This window comes from Rousettus aegyptiacus, unplaced genomic scaffold (assembly GCF_014176215.1).
Source record: "Rousettus aegyptiacus isolate mRouAeg1 unplaced genomic scaffold, mRouAeg1.p scaffold_m13_p_18, whole genome shotgun sequence".
In the NCBI taxonomy this organism is placed as follows: Eukaryota; Metazoa; Chordata; class Mammalia; order Chiroptera; family Pteropodidae; genus Rousettus; species Rousettus aegyptiacus.
This window is the reverse complement of record NW_023416293.1, coordinates 18,672,697-18,692,440: the sequence shown is the minus strand read 5'-3', so window position 1 is coordinate 18,692,440 and position 19,744 is coordinate 18,672,697. Positions and strand designations below refer to the sequence as shown.

At 46.6% G+C, this 19,744-nt stretch overlaps 1 protein-coding gene across 3 annotated transcripts in view; it reads right to left on the bottom strand.

The window, feature by feature from the left end:
* MTR (5-methyltetrahydrofolate-homocysteine methyltransferase) overlaps positions 1-19,304 on the bottom strand; it is an 86,878-nt gene extending 67,574 nt beyond the window's left edge. Inside the window, exons 1-8 of one of the 3 annotated variants that reach the window (XM_016163416.2) lie at positions 19,119-19,304; positions 13,033-13,247; positions 11,249-11,338; positions 8,986-9,055; positions 7,181-7,273; positions 5,562-5,668; positions 3,049-3,108; positions 2,230-2,324 (exon numbers count right to left, since the gene is read on the bottom strand). In XM_016163416.2, the coding sequence (XP_016018902.2) occupies positions 2,230-2,324; positions 3,049-3,108; positions 5,562-5,668; positions 7,181-7,273; positions 8,986-9,055; positions 11,249-11,338; positions 13,033-13,247; positions 19,119-19,152 (764 nt within the window). In that variant the 5' untranslated portion in view covers positions 19,153-19,304. Of the gene's footprint in view, positions 1-2,229; positions 2,325-3,048; positions 3,109-5,561; positions 5,669-7,180; positions 7,274-8,985; positions 9,056-11,248; positions 11,339-13,032; positions 13,248-18,735; positions 19,013-19,118 lie in introns of those variants that run through there. The other 2 variants (XM_016163417.2, XM_016163418.2) reach the window with 2 other exon arrangements.
* Positions 19,305-19,744: the final 440 nt, after the last annotated feature.

Below are 19,744 nucleotides of genomic sequence, written 5' to 3'. Positions count from 1 at the left end.
AACAAGGAACCTCTTGGAGGTAGAGGAATATTAATGGTATGTGGAAGCCACTCTGGGAGGGTAGACAGCCAAGGCTTGTCCTTGCTCCATACTGACTTGCAAGGTGACCCGGCACTCGGAATCTGTGCTCTGATAGATTTAGCTGGCTTCTCTATCTGTGACACCAAGTGGCTCTCTGCTTTGCTGACGGAACGGACTGTGGACTCAGAACAGACCGGAGCAGAGCTGCTCTGAGGTGCGTGTGGAGGCCTGAAGCCAGTCTTGGCGCAGCCCACGGGAAATCGGGAGTTAACGATGAAACTACTGGACTATGTCATCTTTTCTTTTTTATATTTTAGATTTTTTTCTTTTACTAGGATTCCTAAGTGCAACGTGATGGGGAAGAGAAAGAAAATGAAATGAGGAATGTTCAAAATGTGTGAGGGAAGACCAAAAAATTTTTTTAATAAACTAGATAGGGATATTCGGAGATAGCTACACTACCCTATCTTCAGTTTTTCTGTTAAAAGTTTATTGCATCCCTACTATGTGCCAAAGACTCTACTGAGCACTAGAGAAATACAGATGATTAAGAGATTGATCTTAAAAAAGCTCATAAGCTCAGAACCCAGTTCAACAGTTATTTTCTTACTTGTCAAGCCCGTCAGTAGTGTGACAATGCACTCTGGCAGCTTCTCCGAAATCACAGTATTACAATAAGTCAACTGTAAGACCTGCCCTAAGACTACAAACATCACGTCTACGGCCATACCATCCTGAACGCGCACGGTCTCGTCTGATCTCGGAAGCTAAGCAGGGTCAGGCCTGGTTAGTACTTGGATGGGAGATTACAAACATTAAAATATGAAAAAATATCACACAACTGGTAAAATGTGGAGAAACAGCGGTGAAGAGCACGCTCCGCCCCTCAATCACTGTTTACTTGATGCTGGGCAAGTCGCAGCTGAGTCTCGGTTCCCCTCTCACTGAACCGAGAACGTGAAGGGCAGTACCTGCCCTGGGGTGGTGGTGCCAGGACGGGAAGGGCAGTACCTGCCCCGGGGTGGTGGTGCCAGGGTTAAAAGGAAGAACTCCCGCAGAGCACTCGGACCCAGCCCCGCACACAGCGGACTCTCGGGAAATGTTGACTACTAGTCTTTCCATGGCAAAGGCTTTAATGAAAGTAATAGAGCACTCTGAATACCACCCCGGGCTGGGGAGAGGACAGGCTGCCTATAGGGGCTTGGGGTAGAGTCTGAACAGCTGACTGGAGCCAGTAGTGTGGCTGTGTGCGTGCGCGCGCCTCTGTGTGCATGTGGCTGGGTGTACTTGTGTGTGACTGTGTGTATGCTTGTGTGTGTGTATAAGCGCATGTGGCTGTGTGTAGCTGTGTGTCTTTGTGCATGTGCTTCTGTGTGTGTGGCCGTGTATTTGCGTGTGTGGCTGTGTGTGCATGTGTGTGGCTGTATGTTTGTGTAACTTTGTATATGTGGCTGTGTGTGTGTGGCGGTGCAACTGTGTGCGCATGGATGTGTGTGTGTGTGTGTGTGTGTGTGTCTCCGTGCATATGTGGCTGTGTGTGTGCATGGCTATGTGTATGTGTCTGTATGGCTGTGCATGCGTGCATGGCTGTGTGTGTGTGACTGCGTGTGCTCTGTGTGCACATGTGTCTGCAGGGGAGGGGCAGGCGCCGCTTCCGGGCAGGAGGAAGGAACAGCACACTCGTGGAGAAGGCAGGGAGAGAACAGTACATGCCCTGGGAGCTTCCATTTCACTCACCATACATAATTTCGACTATTTTGATAAGGAAAAATAGGAAGACATTTTAAAGTTAATTTTAAAGATAAAAATCTGAGCCTTAAAATTTCCATCTTATTCCAAGCTAGACTGCTTCTAGTTGCTCCACAAATAAGGAGTGAAAAAACTGCAAAGCATTGCCCCCGAAATGTAAGGGTTGATAACGGTGTTAAAGCATATCACTGAACCAACAAGCACCGTCTTGAACTCTAAGGGGGACACTTACAGACAACCAGGCACCTGTGCGGCTGGCCCAGTCCCTTGAACAACCCACTTAGCAGTGGTCGTCCACCCCCCTTAGGGAAAAGGCTGAGTGTACTCCCAGGAAGGCCAACGTCCCACGCAGGTGGACCGCGGATATGTGCAGAAGAAGTCCCCTCCCAGGGCACATTCCACAGCCACCAGAGAAGATCCCCGAAAGGGGAAGGAGTTGAGGACAGAATGGTCACTCACCAGAGTGGGTCTGCATGAGACACACTGATGACAAATGCCTCTCCTGTCTGTCCAGAAAGTGTCCGCCCACTTTTATCAACGATTGTTCCTGAAATCTGAATTAATAAACTCAGTCAACAATACGGCCTCAAATAAGAGTTTAGTCATAAAATACAATGAGCAAGCTGACTTTCTGTGTTCTTCTATGGGAAAGAGAACTGTGGAACTCAAATTCAAAGACAACACTTTCTACAATGGTCACACCAGACAAATGACAGGGGAGCAGGGGTCGGGGAGTGAGCCGTGGAAACAAGGAAACGAGAAAGCCACTGAGGCAAAAGCAATGACCAGAACGGCTCCAGACTTCACACGCGCAGCCCCGCTGGAGAAGGCGGCCCCAGGGAGACTCGGGTGATCCGGCCTCCTGCAGCTGGACAGCTGATTCGCCGAACACCCCTCGCTTCGGCTCTTCTACTCCATTCTCGCCAAGCGATCTTAGGATTCTGCGTGGGTGTGCTATGGAGTTAAGAAACTGACGATCTGGTGTGCTCAGTGCCGGGCACTTCACAGCCAGCACGCGGGCCGCCCCTCCTGGGGCCCCAAGCCTCTAGCAGACCATTTCAGCCAGGCCACGTGGCCTTCCGCCAACCAACCACTTCTAGATTCGTTTTCTTCTCGGTTCCAGCCATGAAACTGCTGTTGGTGTGTAGGGGTGATGGACGGAGGGCGGTGACCAGAGAAGTTAAAGACACTATCAATAGTTCTACTATGCGAGGAAAACAAAAGCCTACCCTCGAAACGACAATGTTAATAAACAAAACTCAACATTTTAGAACTTACAAAGATAGGCCGGGGAGCATACTTCTCTTCAAAAAGGTTCTGGAGTGCAAACAAGGCTGCCTGTCAGGAGAGAAAGGACATCTTTATCGGTGAGAGACTGCGTTCAGGTCAGTCTAACTGGCTGATCGGAATGCTCAATTATCTGAGACCTCTTCTGACAAGGTACACGTCGTGTTCTCTGGGGAGAAGACACATGTCTTCCCTAAAACACATGACCCAGCACCCCAGGTGTCACACTGCACCCATTAAAACAAAACAAATGCTGAGTAAAAGTTCATCTGTGAACCAATTATTTCCTGTGAGGAGCTGTAGAGCTACTCTCTCTTCCTTCTCATAATCAAAATAAAAGTAGTTAAAGAGGATGCCTCTGCCTTCCATACCCTCATATTCACTCGGTAGGTCTGTGGACCAATACATGTCACTGAAAAAAAGAGCATGAGCTAAGTGTGTAAAGGCACACACTCCATGGACTCTGCACTGTGTGCTGTTAAGTTCTCTATCATTATATTCCTTCCTTCTAAGATGTCCATGTTTTCACAATTAATTTTCTGAAATTAGAACATAACCTGTAAGTAATGTGTACCTTTATTGTAAAGGTGGGGGTTTTTTCCCATGGAAAAAAAATATCAGAATTTCTCTTTTTAGAACTACAGAAATTGATCCTAAAGATCTTATGGAAAATAAGCATGTAAAGAATAGCCAGGAAAGTTATGGGAAGGGAGGGGCGGTGAGTTTAATGAAAGGCCTGTGAGCCGACCACGTACTCAGACGTACCATAACCGTAATGCTACGGTCAACAACAGGGCGGCAGTGTGACATCAGCGGACAGACTATATCCGGATGGATTCTATGGGTGGTACTCCGCATGATCCCTATCACTCAGGAAAAACCAGAATGTTTAATAGATGACGCTTGGAAAGCTAGGTCACCTCAGAGAGAAAGAGGAGCTAGATCTCTACCCTAGTCCTCGCTCCAGAATAAATTCCAGACGCATCATGAGGGAATCCAGTCCCTTTATAATCAAAAGAATGTCATGTCACATCCTAAAACCTAAAAAACTGAACTAACAAATCTATCCTAATGCTTTATCCCGTTATTATTTCTAATCTAAACAATATTGTAACAATTTTCACATACATATCTTGATCTCATGTCAGATATATTCCTTATTATGTTTGCTACTGCTCTTATTTTCAAAATGTATACCTGAATTGCTTTTTAAATTATAATGTGTTTACTGGAGATTCATAGAACAATTTTTAGAAAGGTGGATAAAAGAGAACCATACAAATGATATGTTAAAAATAAGGCAGGATTGTCATCCAGCTTCTGGCTGGTTAGTCACTCCCATAATTCTTCATGAATGACAAGTATTTTGGTTAAAAAAAAAAAAAAAAACTTTAAAAAATTCTGATTCTGTGGTCTTATTTCCACAAGATTTAAACAATTAAAGGTTTGATGAAACTACTTAGGGGAAAAAGACACCATTTTTCTCCTTATCTTGGGGTGGGGACTACCCTTGCAAATGTAATTCCCTCTGCGCAAAACAACAACCCAGAATCCGTAAATCCAACCATACAAAATTATAATTATCTTGCATCAATGAAAACCTAAAACGAACTAACAAAAACAGCACAACGACATCACAATCACATGTAAAATCAGAAGCCACACAGCACGCTAGAGACGATGTTTGCTATCCATCATCAACATGGGCCTGACTTCCTTAGGGAAAAACGCTATAAAAAAATACAATAGAAAAAGGCATAGGACTCAAAAAAATGTAAATTGGCTATAAATCTAAAAACAGATGTGTAATCTCATTTACAGCCAGAAAAAGACAAATGAAAACTACAGCAAGGTAGCGTTTTTCACCCCTCCTAGTGGAAAAGATGAAAAAGGGTACTAACGGTTGCTAGAGAAGGAGGCGGGGGCGGCCCCGCTCACCGGCTGGAGGGCGGCTTGGCACTAACCGCAACATTAACAGTGCGCAAACGCTTAGCGATTTCCCCTGTAGAAATGTATCCTCTAGGTCCACTGCGCAAAAGCATGAGTGTAAGGGTATTTACTGTCCTCTCCATACACTTGCACGGCTTTGCTCATATGTGAGGACTACAAACTCGGGCACACGCATGCTGCACAGAGTCCCCACTGGCATCCCCACCCCGGCAACGGTGCTGTCCCCAAGGAACCGGAGATGGCAGCATAGGACTTTCACTGCATGCACGCATGTCTCTTCCGAATTTAGAACCATGTATATATATTAGTAGCTACACATGAAAATATCTATTTTCCTAATTTAAAAAAAGCATTTTTAAAAGTTAAAAGGATGACCCCTTGAAGTTTTTCTCATTCTACTGGCCTCAGTTAAAAACACTCAAGATTAAAATGGAAAAGAGAAATTTCATTTAACCTTGATACTGGCTATTACCGTCTCCTCACTACATTAGAAGAGTTGTCACAACCCTCCACCCCCGCCCCCGACCCCGTTCCTTTTTTCCCTCTTAACTCACCTTGGCATTGGCTGTATCAAAAATAGTTTCAATGAGTAAGATATCGACCCCACCGTCTAGAAGCCCCTTGGCCTGCTCTTCATATGCTTCAACGAGCTCATCAAACGCTGCAAACAATAAACCAAACACAGGACATGAGCCATCAACATCCCTGAATGGCCAGGACACGCTGAGGTCAGGCCTGGCACCTGGGAGGAAATTACTGCTGGTTTAGAGTGCATTACTTAAGGACGACGCCACCTGTGTAAGAAACCAAATACGGCAGCTCAGCAGCGACAGACGTTAAACCAGTAAACCGAACACGGAGGCCCCTGAGCTCGGGGCCACCTGCACCTCCCCCGTGCCGCAGACAGAGCGGACGGGCAGGCGGCGGTGCCATGTCCCCAGCCCTGCAGCTCGCTTCCGAGATCTCTGAAACAGATCGTCCTTTCCAGGGATGGTTTCAGCCGATCCACTAAGGGATGAGCATGAGAAGAGATGCACGACCGTGTCGTGCTGATTCGGATCCTACCGCTCCAGTCACAGCCTCTCTGTGCAAAAGGGCCGCGGTCCTACGGACGTGCCTCCTGCCCTGTCTCAGGGGAAATGTGCGTGGTGGGCAATTCCAGCCGCACACACAGTACTCACACACTCCAGGGAGGAGCTCTCGCATGCCCCCAGAGAAAAGTTTGGAAGAAACATCCTGAGTCGTCTATTTCCACCAGAGAGGGAAAATGAGGAGTCGTTTTACTTCCTAATTTAAAAAAGCTAACAACAACAATGCTCAGATATTCGGCCAAGAAGCCTCAGCAGCCGAGCGACGCGCCTCAGCCCACGCAGCACCGAGGAAGGGAGTGTCAGCTCCTCGCTGTCACGCCGAGACCAATGACAGACAACATCAGAATGAACAACTCCGCGACAAAGTGTGGTCACTGCATGGAAAGTTCTGTGACCAAACACCTGCAAACCACACCTGCCTGAGCTTGTCATCTACACAAAGTTCATTACCATACAGAGCAGCATTACTATTCGGCTCTCACAGTTCATTTGTTTAAAGTCTGATGTTTAAGAAACTGAACTAGATTTCCAGGTTTTTGATAAAATCTCAATGCGAGTAAGTTTATACATGATAGTTTATTATGCTAGCGTGTTTATGTAGTTTGGACTGCTTTCTGATAGGTAAAACAGGGGTCGAGTGGATTATTCTATGATACACCAAGGCCTAGTGTCTAATTTCTCAACTTCTCAGTTTAAGGCTTTATTTTGATTGGTTTTATTTTCAAAGCTGATAAAGAAGCACTACCACAACACCATGTCCATCTGGAAGCAAGCTCGAAAAGCAATATCGATAACAACAACAGCAACTATTTTAGATCTCTACTATACTCCAGAGACTGCAGTTAGCCCTTTGATGTGGGCTCTGTCTCAGTAACCCAGGGGGTCCTGCAGTTGGTCCCAGGTTACAGGTGTAGACACAGAGGTAACAGGTCACAGGTGTAGAGACACAGGGGTGGCAGGTTACAGGTACAGACACAGAGGTGGCAGGTCACAGGTACAGACACATAGTGGCAGGTCACAGGGGTAGAGATGACCACACACAGAAGCACGTACCCAGATCAGTGTTGACACGTGATACTCACTGATGTTCCTGTAATCTGGTCTCTCCACAGATGGGGACACAGAGAGCGTCTTATTAGTTGGACCCAAGGCTCCTGCCACAAACCTCTTAATTCCTTCGGGAAATAAAAATGTGTGAATTTGTGAATAGCTCAACGTTTTTGTTGTGCATCAATAAGGTATAAGATTTCCCTATGAAACAGGTCTGTAATTCTTTGTCCAAAACTCTGAAATTCAAAAAGTACAAAAGCCCCAATTTTTTAAATTCATTTGATAACAAAACTTGACCTTTCCTAAACTAACAAGAGGCTATTTACAGTCTTTATCCCGCTTAATGGGATGGTTCAAGATTTTAGTGCAAATACGTGTTTGATTATGGAGGCTGTCTCAGATCCCACTGGAGAAATTATGCAATGCAGAGAATGTGCATATATTACCACCAAGCCAATGAAAAAACTCTTGGATTCTTATGTCCCTGGCTTCAGAACCTTTCAGTAAGTCACCCTTTTCTACCATCATAGCTATGTTTGGGCAAACTCTCTCTCCCTATTCTTGGAGGTCCTGAACTTACAGATTCTGCAAAAGCGCCTCATAGCAGCATTTGCCTGGAAATGCCTTCCATGCTGTATCACAGGCCCTTTACTACGGGGAAAGAGTAAGTCAGGATTAACAGTTACACAGCCTGAAATTAAAGTATGAAGCAGATCAAATCTTACTTTAATAACTCTTTTGATCATTCTTTAATAACCTTTCCTCCAAGCAAGAGCCTCGGTGCTTCTGAAGGAGCCTGAGAAACCGTGCTCATGTGCAGATGCTGACGGAAGCCACGGCCTCAGCGCTATCGCCTCTGGTGATTCCACCCACTCAGTATCCTGGTTACGCGTTACCATTTAACTGCTGAAGACTGCAAACTAGTCGATTACCAAGCAGCTCCAAATATCCCCTACCTTCTCCAAAGCTGAACACTAATGTGGAACAACAAAAATGCCTTTCTCTTTCCCTGCACACGCTGGCTGCCATCCTCTGACCTGTGCCTCTGTTGGGCACTACTAAGTCTGCACGGCCCCATGCAATTAAACACTCCCTCTCAGAAACGGGGTTCCTATAAATCGCTCCTCATTAGTATGCTGTGTCCAACTTCCTGACGATTTTCTTTGCATCTTTCCTCTGGGCAATATTTTCACATTTCCAAATCTTAAGGGGCTCCATGTACTTCCATTCCTTTCCCTCCCTTCACACCTCCCAACCAGCTGGTACCCAAGTGTCGTCGTGGCAGCCGGCCAGGAGCCACTTTTCAAGTTCTTGTAAAACTGAATCTAACGCCACACTCTTTTGTGTTCTACACAGAGCCTTCAAGGACACTAGTGGGATGAAGTGGAAAATGCTCCCAGGACAACACCTCCTTACCCAGATAAGTACAGAGAGGAGCGCAGCTTTAAAGGGATCAGATCGAACCTCGTAATGATAACCAAAATGACCAAAACAGTCAGCTACCGCCTTAACAACCTGATGGTATGCTTCCAAAGGGAGAAGATCATTTTAGCTGTAAATATACAAGGAAGCCATGGTCTCAGCTACGAAGTTAGGATATAATCCCCAGCAGAGTAAATGCAGAATAAACCCTGAGCCCAAGGCCCGCAGGGTCAGCGAATTGAGAGAGAAACTGAATGCCCGACTATGAAATCGCAGAGAAGCAACCTACGGACGGGTACAATGCGGGGCCCACCAGGGGGCTAGGAGGCCGATTGTCAGGAAAGGAAAGAAAGGACACCGGACGGCTGAGACCGTCAGAGGAATCACCTCTGCGAGAGACAGAAATGCGCCTTACCTGTCTGGAGCGCGATCTCCTCGGCCGCCCTCCTGGCCACTGCCGCAGAGCTCTTGTTCATCCGGTAAGCCTGACACACAACCACGAACGTTAGCTCGTCCTCCTTTTCCTCCACATGTTAATCAAGAAGGTCACGACCTTCTAAAGCCCAGTTTTATTCAGTAAGAAAATACAAAGAGGATTAATTCGAGGACTGAGTAAAGCCCTGGCCAGGAAGGCCTACCGGCTGCCCAGGCCCTGACAGCACCAGGAACAGCGAGTCTGTGGGAAGCGCCTCCAGGTTCTTCCCCAAACCCGTGAGCCAGGAGGCGAGAGGGCACTCTCCGGACATCTGGCACGTCAGAGAATACGCTGACAGTTAATATCCTGAGAATGGGAAAAGGGCCGGCTGCGGAGAAGGTGGCCTGGGTTCTAGGAACCCGGCCCAGGCGGTGGCAGCGGCTTCTCCCGCCCTGACCACCTTCACCAAACTGTGGTTGTGAGCAGTGGTCCGAACTCTTTGCAGATTAGTAACCTCTTAAAACTTGGTGAAGGTCCATGAACCCACTCACGAGGAAATAAAAGCAAGTATACACACCACACCAAGCACTACCTACAACTCCACGGGGCCCGAGGCTCCCTGCGGCCCTTCCGCAGGTTGGGTCGGGCCTCAGACTTGTGATCGTCAAGACCCCATCTGATTCTAAGAGCCTCTGTGCCTTGGATCCTCACATCTAGTCATTAAGCCAGATTATCCTAAAATAGGGGTTATCCAACTATGGCTCCCAGGACAAATGCGGCCTGATGCCTATTTTGTAAATAAAGTTGTATTGGAACACAGTCAAGGACATCATTTACAAATTTTCTATGGCTGCTTTTCTGCTACAATGACAGAGCTGAGTGGTTGCAACAGAGTCTGCATGTAGCCGACAAGACCCAAAATATTTACTATCTGGCCCTTTATAGAAAATGTTTGCCAACTCCTACCCTCAAATACACGTTCATTTTTCTTTGACAAGCCAAAAAGCACGTGATCTCATAAGACCCCAATATCATTAGAGAAATTAGTGTCGGAGCGCTCGGGGCTACCTGCATAAAACAGGGGCGAGTGTCTGGGAAAACCCCACACCGAAATGGGAACCTTGGCATCTAATGTGTATTTCCATCCTCAACATAGTTTACAAAATTTGAATACAGAAGCATTGTGTTGATTAAAAATAAACCAAATCTGACTCCTCCCACCCACTAGATGGCTACTACGAAAAGGAAAAAAAAAAAACCCAGAAGATAAAAAATGTTGGCAAAGATGTGGAAAAACGGGAACCCTGTGCAGCACTGGTGGGAACAGAAAACGGTACGGCCACTGTGGAAAACTGTTTCTCAAAAAATCAAACACAGAATGACAGTAAGACCCAGCAATTCCATACCCGGGTATGTACTGAAGGAAAATGAAGGCAGGCACCCCAACGGGTATCTGTACCCCATGTTCTTAGCAGCACTGTTCATAACAGCCGAAGGGGGCAAGTAACCTCAGTGCCCATCAATGGGCGAATGAACAAAATGTGGCACGTGCACATAATGGAACATTACTCAGCCTTGAAAAGTGAGGGAATTCTGACACGTGCTGCAAAAAAGGTAAACCTTGAGGCTTTTAAGCAAAATACGCCAGTCACAAAAGAAAGCAGACTATGTGATCACACGTACACGCGGTACGAGAGCAGTAAGAGTCACAGAGTCAGAAAGCAGCAGGTGCGCGCCGGCGGCTGGAACGAGAGGGGAGAATAGGGGATCATTTTTTAATGGGGACAGAGTTTCAGTTCTGCAAGATGAAAACGTTCTGTGGACAGACAGATGGTGGTGATGGTAAAACAACAATGTGCGTGTACTTAATGACACTAAACATAGACGTAAAAACGGTTAAGATACCAAATTTTGTTACGTGTATTTTGCCACAACTAAAAAAAAAAAAAAAAAAAAAAAGGAAATCAAATCCATTACCCAATACTGAAGGCTCACAAAACTGCACACGGCCAATCGTTATGCCTTCATCAACAGTCACTGTGTGTGTAATAAGCATCATTTTATCTGATTACTTGCCTATCAAACAAGCCAGATGGAAAATGGGCTGCTCTGTTCATAGGCAGAAGAGAGTCCGACCATTTCCATGTCTGAACACGAACAACTGACAACCAGGCATGAGCTTCAGGTGGTCTTCCCACTGGCAACCGCCAAGATGGCAAGTGCTCGTGCACATCTTAGCTAGGAGGAAAAGCGGAATTCTTACCAGGTGCTCCAGGCCATAGTCAGCTTGGGCTACACTAGTGCTGCTGAAAGTGTTTGTTTCAATGATATCTGCCCCAGCCAGCAAGTAATCCTGCAACAAAAAGGAACATCGGTGCTGAGTTTCAGAATCCCCGCCCCACAACAATACACACACCTTTTCATCATCAGCAGCACCAAACACCTCCTGACCACTTATAATTGCACGGCACTGCATTAGGGGCTAGAGGGGCAAAAAGAGGTATGGATTTCAAAGAAAGGTGCATGGTGTCCACAAACACGGAACTTGAAGTCAAAGTTCACACACTAAATTCTATGAATTAAGTCGAGTTCCTTAACCTCTCTGAGCTCCAGGGCCCTCATTTGAAAGTTCTGTGCGCCCGCCTCGCAGGGTGGCTGTGTGATGATACACGTAACACATCAAACGTACGGCACAGGATGGGCACACAACGAAAACTAGTTCCACTCCCTCACCTCCCCCTGCTTGGGCACAGTCCGATCCCCACTGAGACCAGCACCATCCCTAGATCTCGATCCTGACAAACGTTTACGCCCACGTCTCCTAATCCCTCTAAAAGTCACCTGCGCTGGAACCCTGAGGACCCGGGATCCTCCTGTTCTTGCTGTTTGCAAACTCTTGTTTCACTCTTTGAACACCTGCCCTCAGAAACTCACACTCTAGTGATAATCCACCTGAGTGACAGTGACAAAACCTATGGCACAGTAGTCATGTGATTCACCAACTGCATTGTAATGGCTGATTTTTTTAACCACCCCAAGCAATTCACACCATGATGATATACTCCCAATCTGAACACGCTGGGGTTTTATGAGATTTGATTACGCAGTCGCAAGGCCGAGCAGAAAAACTGAGTCACCATTCTTTCTGCAGAACCAAACCTCTTCAAAGACCAGTTTTAAATCTCCCAGCGCCTGCAATTCCCATCATAACCAAAGGAAAGGCAGTCTTAGTTTCTCTTTAAATGAAAACCGTTCTGCATCTGATATGGAAAAGTCTTGGCCACCCAGTACCATGATCCTTTCCACACTCAATAATTCCCTTAATCACCTGGTGATTTGTCTAAGGTTTTTTTTTTTCCCTTAAGACGAGTCTGAAACACTTATAATAATACCCTTCTCCGGAAAACAAAACTTTCTCACTTAACGGGTAAATAGGTTTTGTCCTCCTAATTGAATCCTGACCAGGGAGACAGATTAAAGCACCTTATTATCTCTTCTAGTCACGATTCTACGAAATTCCTACGATCACCTCTAAAATAATTTAGTTTTGTTTATTTTTAAATTTTAGAAGTCTAGCGATACCCAGTTACTTGCTTCTAATCTCGTCGTGGTGGCTAGCCATTTTTATTGGAGACAGAAAAACAGAACAACATGGGACTTCAGGTCAATAACCCTGTCCCGTCAGACAAGTTATTTAACCTCTGTGCTCCTCAGTTTCCCAATCTACAAAATGAGAACAATGACTACCTTTCGTTTTATTTCATCAAGGCTGCTGTGGTGACTTAAGTAACAAAGTGTATGTGAAAACCCTACTTTGTCCAGAATTGTGTGGTTTTTCACTGGAGTTTAAATACCCCAAAGCAAGAAAACCTATCACCCTCATCTCCTTACCCCGAATGCTCAATGCAGGAGATGATGTTTACTTGGTGTCCAACACCAGCTTTCCAAACAAATCACCCTCTTCTGTGGCCTCCGAGCACTGGGCACCACATTCTGCCCTCAGTCCATGAAACGGCCTGAGAACATACACACCTGCGGACACCTTACCTTATGGATCTGGTAAATGACGTCAGGTCGAGTTATACTCAGGATGTCATTGTTGCCTTTCAGCGGCCTGGGGTGGTCTTTAAACTCTTGACCTCGGAAATCATCTTCACTCAGCCTGTGCTGCTGGATCATGGTCCCCATCCCTCCGTCCAGCACCATGATCCTCTCCTGCAGGATGGCTTTGATCTCGTCCTGCAGGGTTTTCTTCATGCCTGCTTTAAAGACAGTAAAAATTTGACTTTAAAAAATGAAAGAGGTAAAAGATGTGTGTGGAGAGGGAGTTTAGAATAATTTATAATGACTCACAATAGGGAGTAAATAGGGCTTATAAAAGATGAACTCTTAGCTCTACAACACTAGAAATACACTGACCAAAAACATTTTCATAAGTTATAACTGCGTAATGCAATAAAAGAGTGTACAGAGCACGAATCACTGGTGAAGCCCCAAACCGGAGTTCAAGCGGGCGGTAGTCCCGTTCCAGAGGCGAGGGAAGCGCAGCGAGGAGCCCAGCAAGCGGCCAGCCTCGGGCCGCCGCCAAGGCCTGTCCGCACAGCTTCGCGCCGCCCCTCCGTGAGTTCTGTGCGCATGCTCCCTTTGCAGGGAGTGTTACCGCGGGTCATTGACACCAACTCGCATTCCAAACTCCTCTTAAATTAAGAACTTTGACAGTCTCCCGCACCTATTGCCAGAACTAACAGCCTATACACAGGGTTTTACTTATCTCTGCTCCATCTTTGAAATAATAACTGGCTAGCACCCTGGAACTTCTCAGTGTGCCCCATGTCCTCGACCTCTCCTGATTTCCAGCCCTGAAGAGCCCCTCCTTCCATCCTAACTCCTGGTTTCCAAGAACAACCGGAACACCACAAAACCACGCTGCCTGGAGTCACGGACAATTCCTGAAGTGGAGCCTTTTCTTTACCTTCCCTTGGTGGTCCCTCCACACCTGCCACGTCCCCAACCTCTGCTTTCTCTGAGCACCGGTCCTTCCCATCCTTTCCACTCTACAGGTAACTTTACCTAAGCCTATACAAAGCAGTCGACTACTGGGAGCCTCTCAAATTGACCCCCTGCACCTCAAAATCCTCTTGCAGCTTGGCTCACTGTTTTCCTTGTCTCTGCACCTAAGGAAGGGCATTCGATCGCCGCCACCCCCATACCTCCCACCGCTCACCCCCCCGGAGCAGTTCCACTTCAACCCCCCCCACCCCGATTCCTTATCTTGACGCGGCTGCCTCCTCCACCACTCTACCGAAATTCTTCTCTAAAATCGTCATGACCTTCTAATTATCAAAACACTTTGCTCCAATCTTAGACTTAGATTTCAAACTGCCCACCTGATGTCGCCACCTGGTACATCTATCTGCCCATCAACCTAATATTCAAAACCAAACTTGCTCTATCCCCCGCCTGATCTCCCTATTTCTGTGAATGGCATCACCCTTCCCAGAAGCCTGACCTGAAAACCTCAGTATTATCTGACTCCTGTTCTCCCTGATACCCAACATCTTATCTACTCATATCCCAAGCCCTATAAGATGTGGTCCCCAAAATGGCATCCACACTGGTCCCCCCCTCTACCCACACCGCCAACCCCATCTTCGAGCCCTCACTACACATCCCAGCCATCACAAATTCTGTGTTTCAGTTTACAGCCATGAACACTAAAGATAAAAATGCCTGCTCAACCTACCACATCGAGTTATTTTTAAGGAAAAATGAGATCACAGGGATGAAGATGTTTATAAACAATCAAGTATCCTAAAGAGGTGAGAGATCACCACCTCATCACTACCTGGTCACCCTGTCTTCCGGTCCATCCTAGGTACCACCACCACATTAATTTTCCTAAAGAACAATTTGAAATCAGTTGCTTCCTCTGCTCAAACATCTTCAACAACTCCCTACTGCCCACCGAAGGTACCACAAGTTACTTAAACGTTCCCTTCTGTGCGCCTGAGAGGAGCGCAGCTCAAGGCATGTGGCACTGGCTCTATGCCCCGGGGTCTCCGTGGAGGAAATGACTGTCTAGACCAACTCATCCCCATCCCTAGCAACACCGAGGACAGTACTTGGCAACCTAAGTGTTCAAGAAATAGTTCCTAATGGAAATGGCAAAAGAAGATGACAGAAGATGAGAAAGAAGAGGTCATTTAAAACCTAAAGCAGAAATGTATGAACCTCTACAAGCTGGAATTGGGTGCAAATTCACAACCCTACCCTGTCTCACTGCCCAGAGCCTGAGGTACACAAAACAGGAACAGGGCTACATGGGGCTACAGAGCTGTTTGACTGAATTGCTCCAGGCAGGTGTCAGGAAGGCAGCTCCAGCAGCACACACAGACCGAGGGAGCTCAGGGTGTGAATGTGGAGGAGTACATCATACGTTTGAATTTAATTTTAAAAAGTATCCAAACCTCCTAGAAAAAAAAAATGCAATCTTTTCTACAATGAAATAAGTCCTGTCATCAGCAAAATGGTCAAGCAATAGTGTATCATTTACGCTACAAGATCTTTGACCTTGATCTTCACTAGCGAGCCCACGTGTTTAATGAGGACTGGAAGGAGCAATTTACAAAACATAAGAGATGCCGCATCTTTCCCCATGCCCGGCTACCTCATCGGTGTTGGTGTGGCCTCTCGCACCTCACTGCAAACCTGGCAGCTGAGAGTGCCTCCATTCCTCCCACTTTCCTAAAAAGTCTAAGCATTTTTCCATGCGGCCCCTACTGTATATTCACTTTCAATCCAGAAATATAAGCTGTTTTCAGTCTTTAAGACAGTTCATTATTTACCACAAAACACCCTGCCCCCACACATACAGATTCTGAGATCTGGTTAAGAGTCATCATACATGCAAGAGATCAAAGGTTTTATTGAAACTGAAAACAGAACGTTTAATTTTTATGAGAAATATGACAAATGTATTTTATAATTTATGTGAAAGGCTAAAAAGTCCTGAAAAAGCTAAATTAACTTTGAAAACGTAGAAAGTTAGTTGGCCTACCAAATATTACAATATATGACAAACCCATAACATAAAATAAGGAAAAGTAAAATACATGTTTAAAATATCCTTATTACTCATAATAGGGAAAGACTTAAGACTCAAAAAGCCTAACCTATAATGTTTTTTTAAAAAAATATGAATTTGATTACATAAAAACTAACAATTTCTGTTAAATGAACTCACCATAGACCAAAGTAATAAACAGATTATGAATTGGAGGAAGATTCTGCAATGTCTGAAACCGAAAGGGACTAACATGTATAAGGTACAAGAAACTCCTACAAATCAATAAGAAATTAAATAGGAGAATGGGCAAAAGACATGAATAGGCAAGTCAAGGAAGGGGAAAACAATAACCGACGAGTATAAAAGAGATGCTCAAACTCATCAGCTATCAGAGAACTGTGAATTAAGACAAGATGATACCAATTTACATTCAATAGATGGGCAATAATTAGAAAATTGGATAATTCCAAAAACAATCGGATCCTCGAGTATGCTTGTTGGAACGCTGACAGAGACATTCTGGAGAGCTGCCTACAACGACCTGGAAACATGAAGCATGCAGAAACTTGCAATCTCACATGGACCCACAGAGAACACGTAAGAGGATGTTGGTAGGGATGGCAAGTTGGCGACAACCTTGAGATACGGCAAAGTAAAATGTGGCGGATGCTCGTGTGGAACACTACGCGGTGGTAACCAGATACACCACTGCTGTACTGTAAGGCTGGAGACTGAGTGAAAAAGTCAGAAACGGTTAACTACCACAATACTATTTACATAAATTAAAAATGCATATGCACGGACTAGAGTATAAAGAAATATACAAACATATTTAATATTTGAAAAAGACTGCCTATGAAAGTAAGATTATTATAAACAGGAAACAGATAATAGGGAATATAGAACAGAAAAACTGCATGGACTGAATACAAAACTCCTCTGCAACCGAGGTCCTTAAAAGCCCACTCCTTCTACATCATCCACACTTACCCATTCTTGAGGCGATAACATACAATTGCCCTTTTAGAGAAGCTAAAAGGTCTTTCTCCCAGATTTGGTGGTTTAAATTAACTTAAAATCACTGTTCTCTGCCTCAGGTATTCCCCAAGCTTTCCCAATAGGGGCTCATCTTTCACTGGCTTTTAATCACCAGCCCCTCTCCAGAGCCTTCTCATAAGCGAAAGTCACCTGAACAATCCTGCTTTCCCTCGGCAGGGTCAGCACGCACTGAAATGTTTCTCTTCCATGAAGAACAGCCAAAAACCCTATTTAACTGTATTCATTAGGTCTAGAACTCCGCGTACCTTTTCACTCCTGACTAGTCAGGTTCTAAACAGAGTAGATTCCCCCTGACCACTTTCACAATGAATTTAGGAATCTAGTTTTGCAGTTCCTCCACTTAGCTGGGGCATTTTGCTGCTGACACATTTATATTAAAGGGAAATGACATATTTCCTTTTTTTAAGTTTAACAGAGAAGGTCTTAAGTCCTGAGTAAGAGACATTATTCAAATAACTATATAATAGCCCTCTGAGAGGGATAGGTCTTATTTTATAGCAAGCGATAAAACACTTCTCACGGTTTCACAGGTTTCAAGAATAATTGTAGCAGTTCCATTGATGAGAACCCTAGAATCAACAAGGTCACTAGCTCACCTCTGATGACTCTCCTTCTGAGTTACCATGAATTGAGTATTCACCCTCCCCCTGGACCAGAGCAGCTTTCTGTCACAGCACAGCTACTGTTCTGCCCTTATTACTGAAGCTCTTAGTTCTACATTTCCTAGTGTAACCACGTCCAGATTTCACTCACAGTTTTTTCTCTGATTCAAAGTCTTTAAGACCTACTATAATGGCATATGACTAACTTGCTTTTTTCACCCTTATTCTTCCACCTTTGTATGCCTTAGGACATAAGGTTAATAAAGCCACTCTTCGATAATCATTGGGACAATACGTTTGGATTATACTAAGGATAACATTTTGGCTTGCGTGTGGAGGCAGAAGGGGCCACGGAGGCCACAGGAGGGTGCCACCGCTGATTCCAGAACTGGACACAATAATCAATCACCCCAGCCTTTTCCCAATCAGTAGCACTCACGACCCCCAACTCCCTTAGTTCCATGACTGCTGATTTTTCCTTATATAATCTGTCCCCTCAAAACACCCGGGAAGCCAGGCCTTTGAGTGTTAGCTCGCCTGTTTCCAGGACTTGCAACTCTAAAATAAATCCTTTTCTTGCTGCAAAACTTGTATGTATGTGATTGACTCAGACATACGCAGTGGGCAGACGGGCCCCTTTAACTCCAGTAACACTACCCCATACGTAACCTGTTTTTATGTGTGTGTTGGTCCACAGATCATAACAAGGGATGACCTTACAGACCCAGAGCTCATGGTAAAGCTGAAATTATATTCAGTTCTTGTACTAGTTTTCTCAGTGGTGATCCCAAAGCCGCCAAAATCAGAACCACTTGCACATACTACTCCCCCTCGCGACCTACTGGGCATCTGCCAATGTTTTAACACAGTGATTCTCTGCACTGTGGAGTTTGCAGAACGACTGCTCTAACGGTGAAGTGGAAAATAAACATTCAGTGTATTTTTAAATAGTTCTTTAGGTTTCCTTATCTCTCAGCTCTTGAACTCTGGCTGAGCACAGTTATGTGCTCAGTAACTACTTACTGAATAAGAACGTTACATCAGGCAAAACCTCCCCAGGGCCCCGCTGAAAGCGGCTCCGTCAGTCAAACCGCAAGTCCTTGCTCAGACGTTACAAGCGCGTCTTGGCGCACGCAACGCGGTGCGCTGCGGTGTGCCTGGGGGAGCAAGGGGTGCACGTGGGGAAGATGAGGTGCAGTGGGAGGAAAGGGTGCAAGTGAGGAGGAAGAGGGAGTGCCGGCGGGGAAGGAACCGGGGAGATACGTGGACGCCGAGTCTCCCGGCGCCGCCCGTCCGCCCGCGGGACCTCGGCCGGCGTGTCAAGGGGAGACGCGCACCACCCCAGCGGCTGGCAGTCCTCCGCCCCAGGGGGGAAGCACCGCACCCCGGGCCGGGCCGCGCGTTACCCGAGGGCGCGTGCTCCTTCAGCGCCGGCGACATGCCGCCGAGCTGCTCCTCTCCGGGCGCGCGGCGCGCAGAGGAAGGCTCCACAGGCGACGGCCGAGGGCGGCGCCGGGCAGCGCGTGGGGCCCCACGGGACGCCGAAGGGCGGCCGCCGCGGCGGGGCACGTGCTCAGCGCCCCCGGCTGCGACACCCCAACAGACCGCCTTCTGCCCGAAGGAGCCTGAGGCGAGGCCCACCCCCGGCCGGTGATTGGTCCGCGCGAGCTCGTCGCGTCCCCATTGGCCGCCGCTCTCAACCAATCGCCTGAGGCTCGCCCCGGAGCCGCGCCGCGGTCCGTCCGCGCCCCCGCGCCCCGGATGCGGAAGTGCGGCCGTTCTGCGCGCCGACCGTGGCGGGAGCAGGCGCTCAGCCGCCCGCGCCGGAGTGGGAGGGCCGGGCTCTGGCCACGTTCCTCTGCTGCCTGGCGCCGAGCGAGGCCTCACCCTCCTCGCCTCCACCCTACTCTCCATAGACGGGGTGGTACTAATGACGACCTTACGAGGCTGGAGCGGGGCCTAAATGGGCTCCTTGAACGCTCTGGGAAAACGAGTATATATGGGTGCATATTAATGCTCACTTGTTGACAGT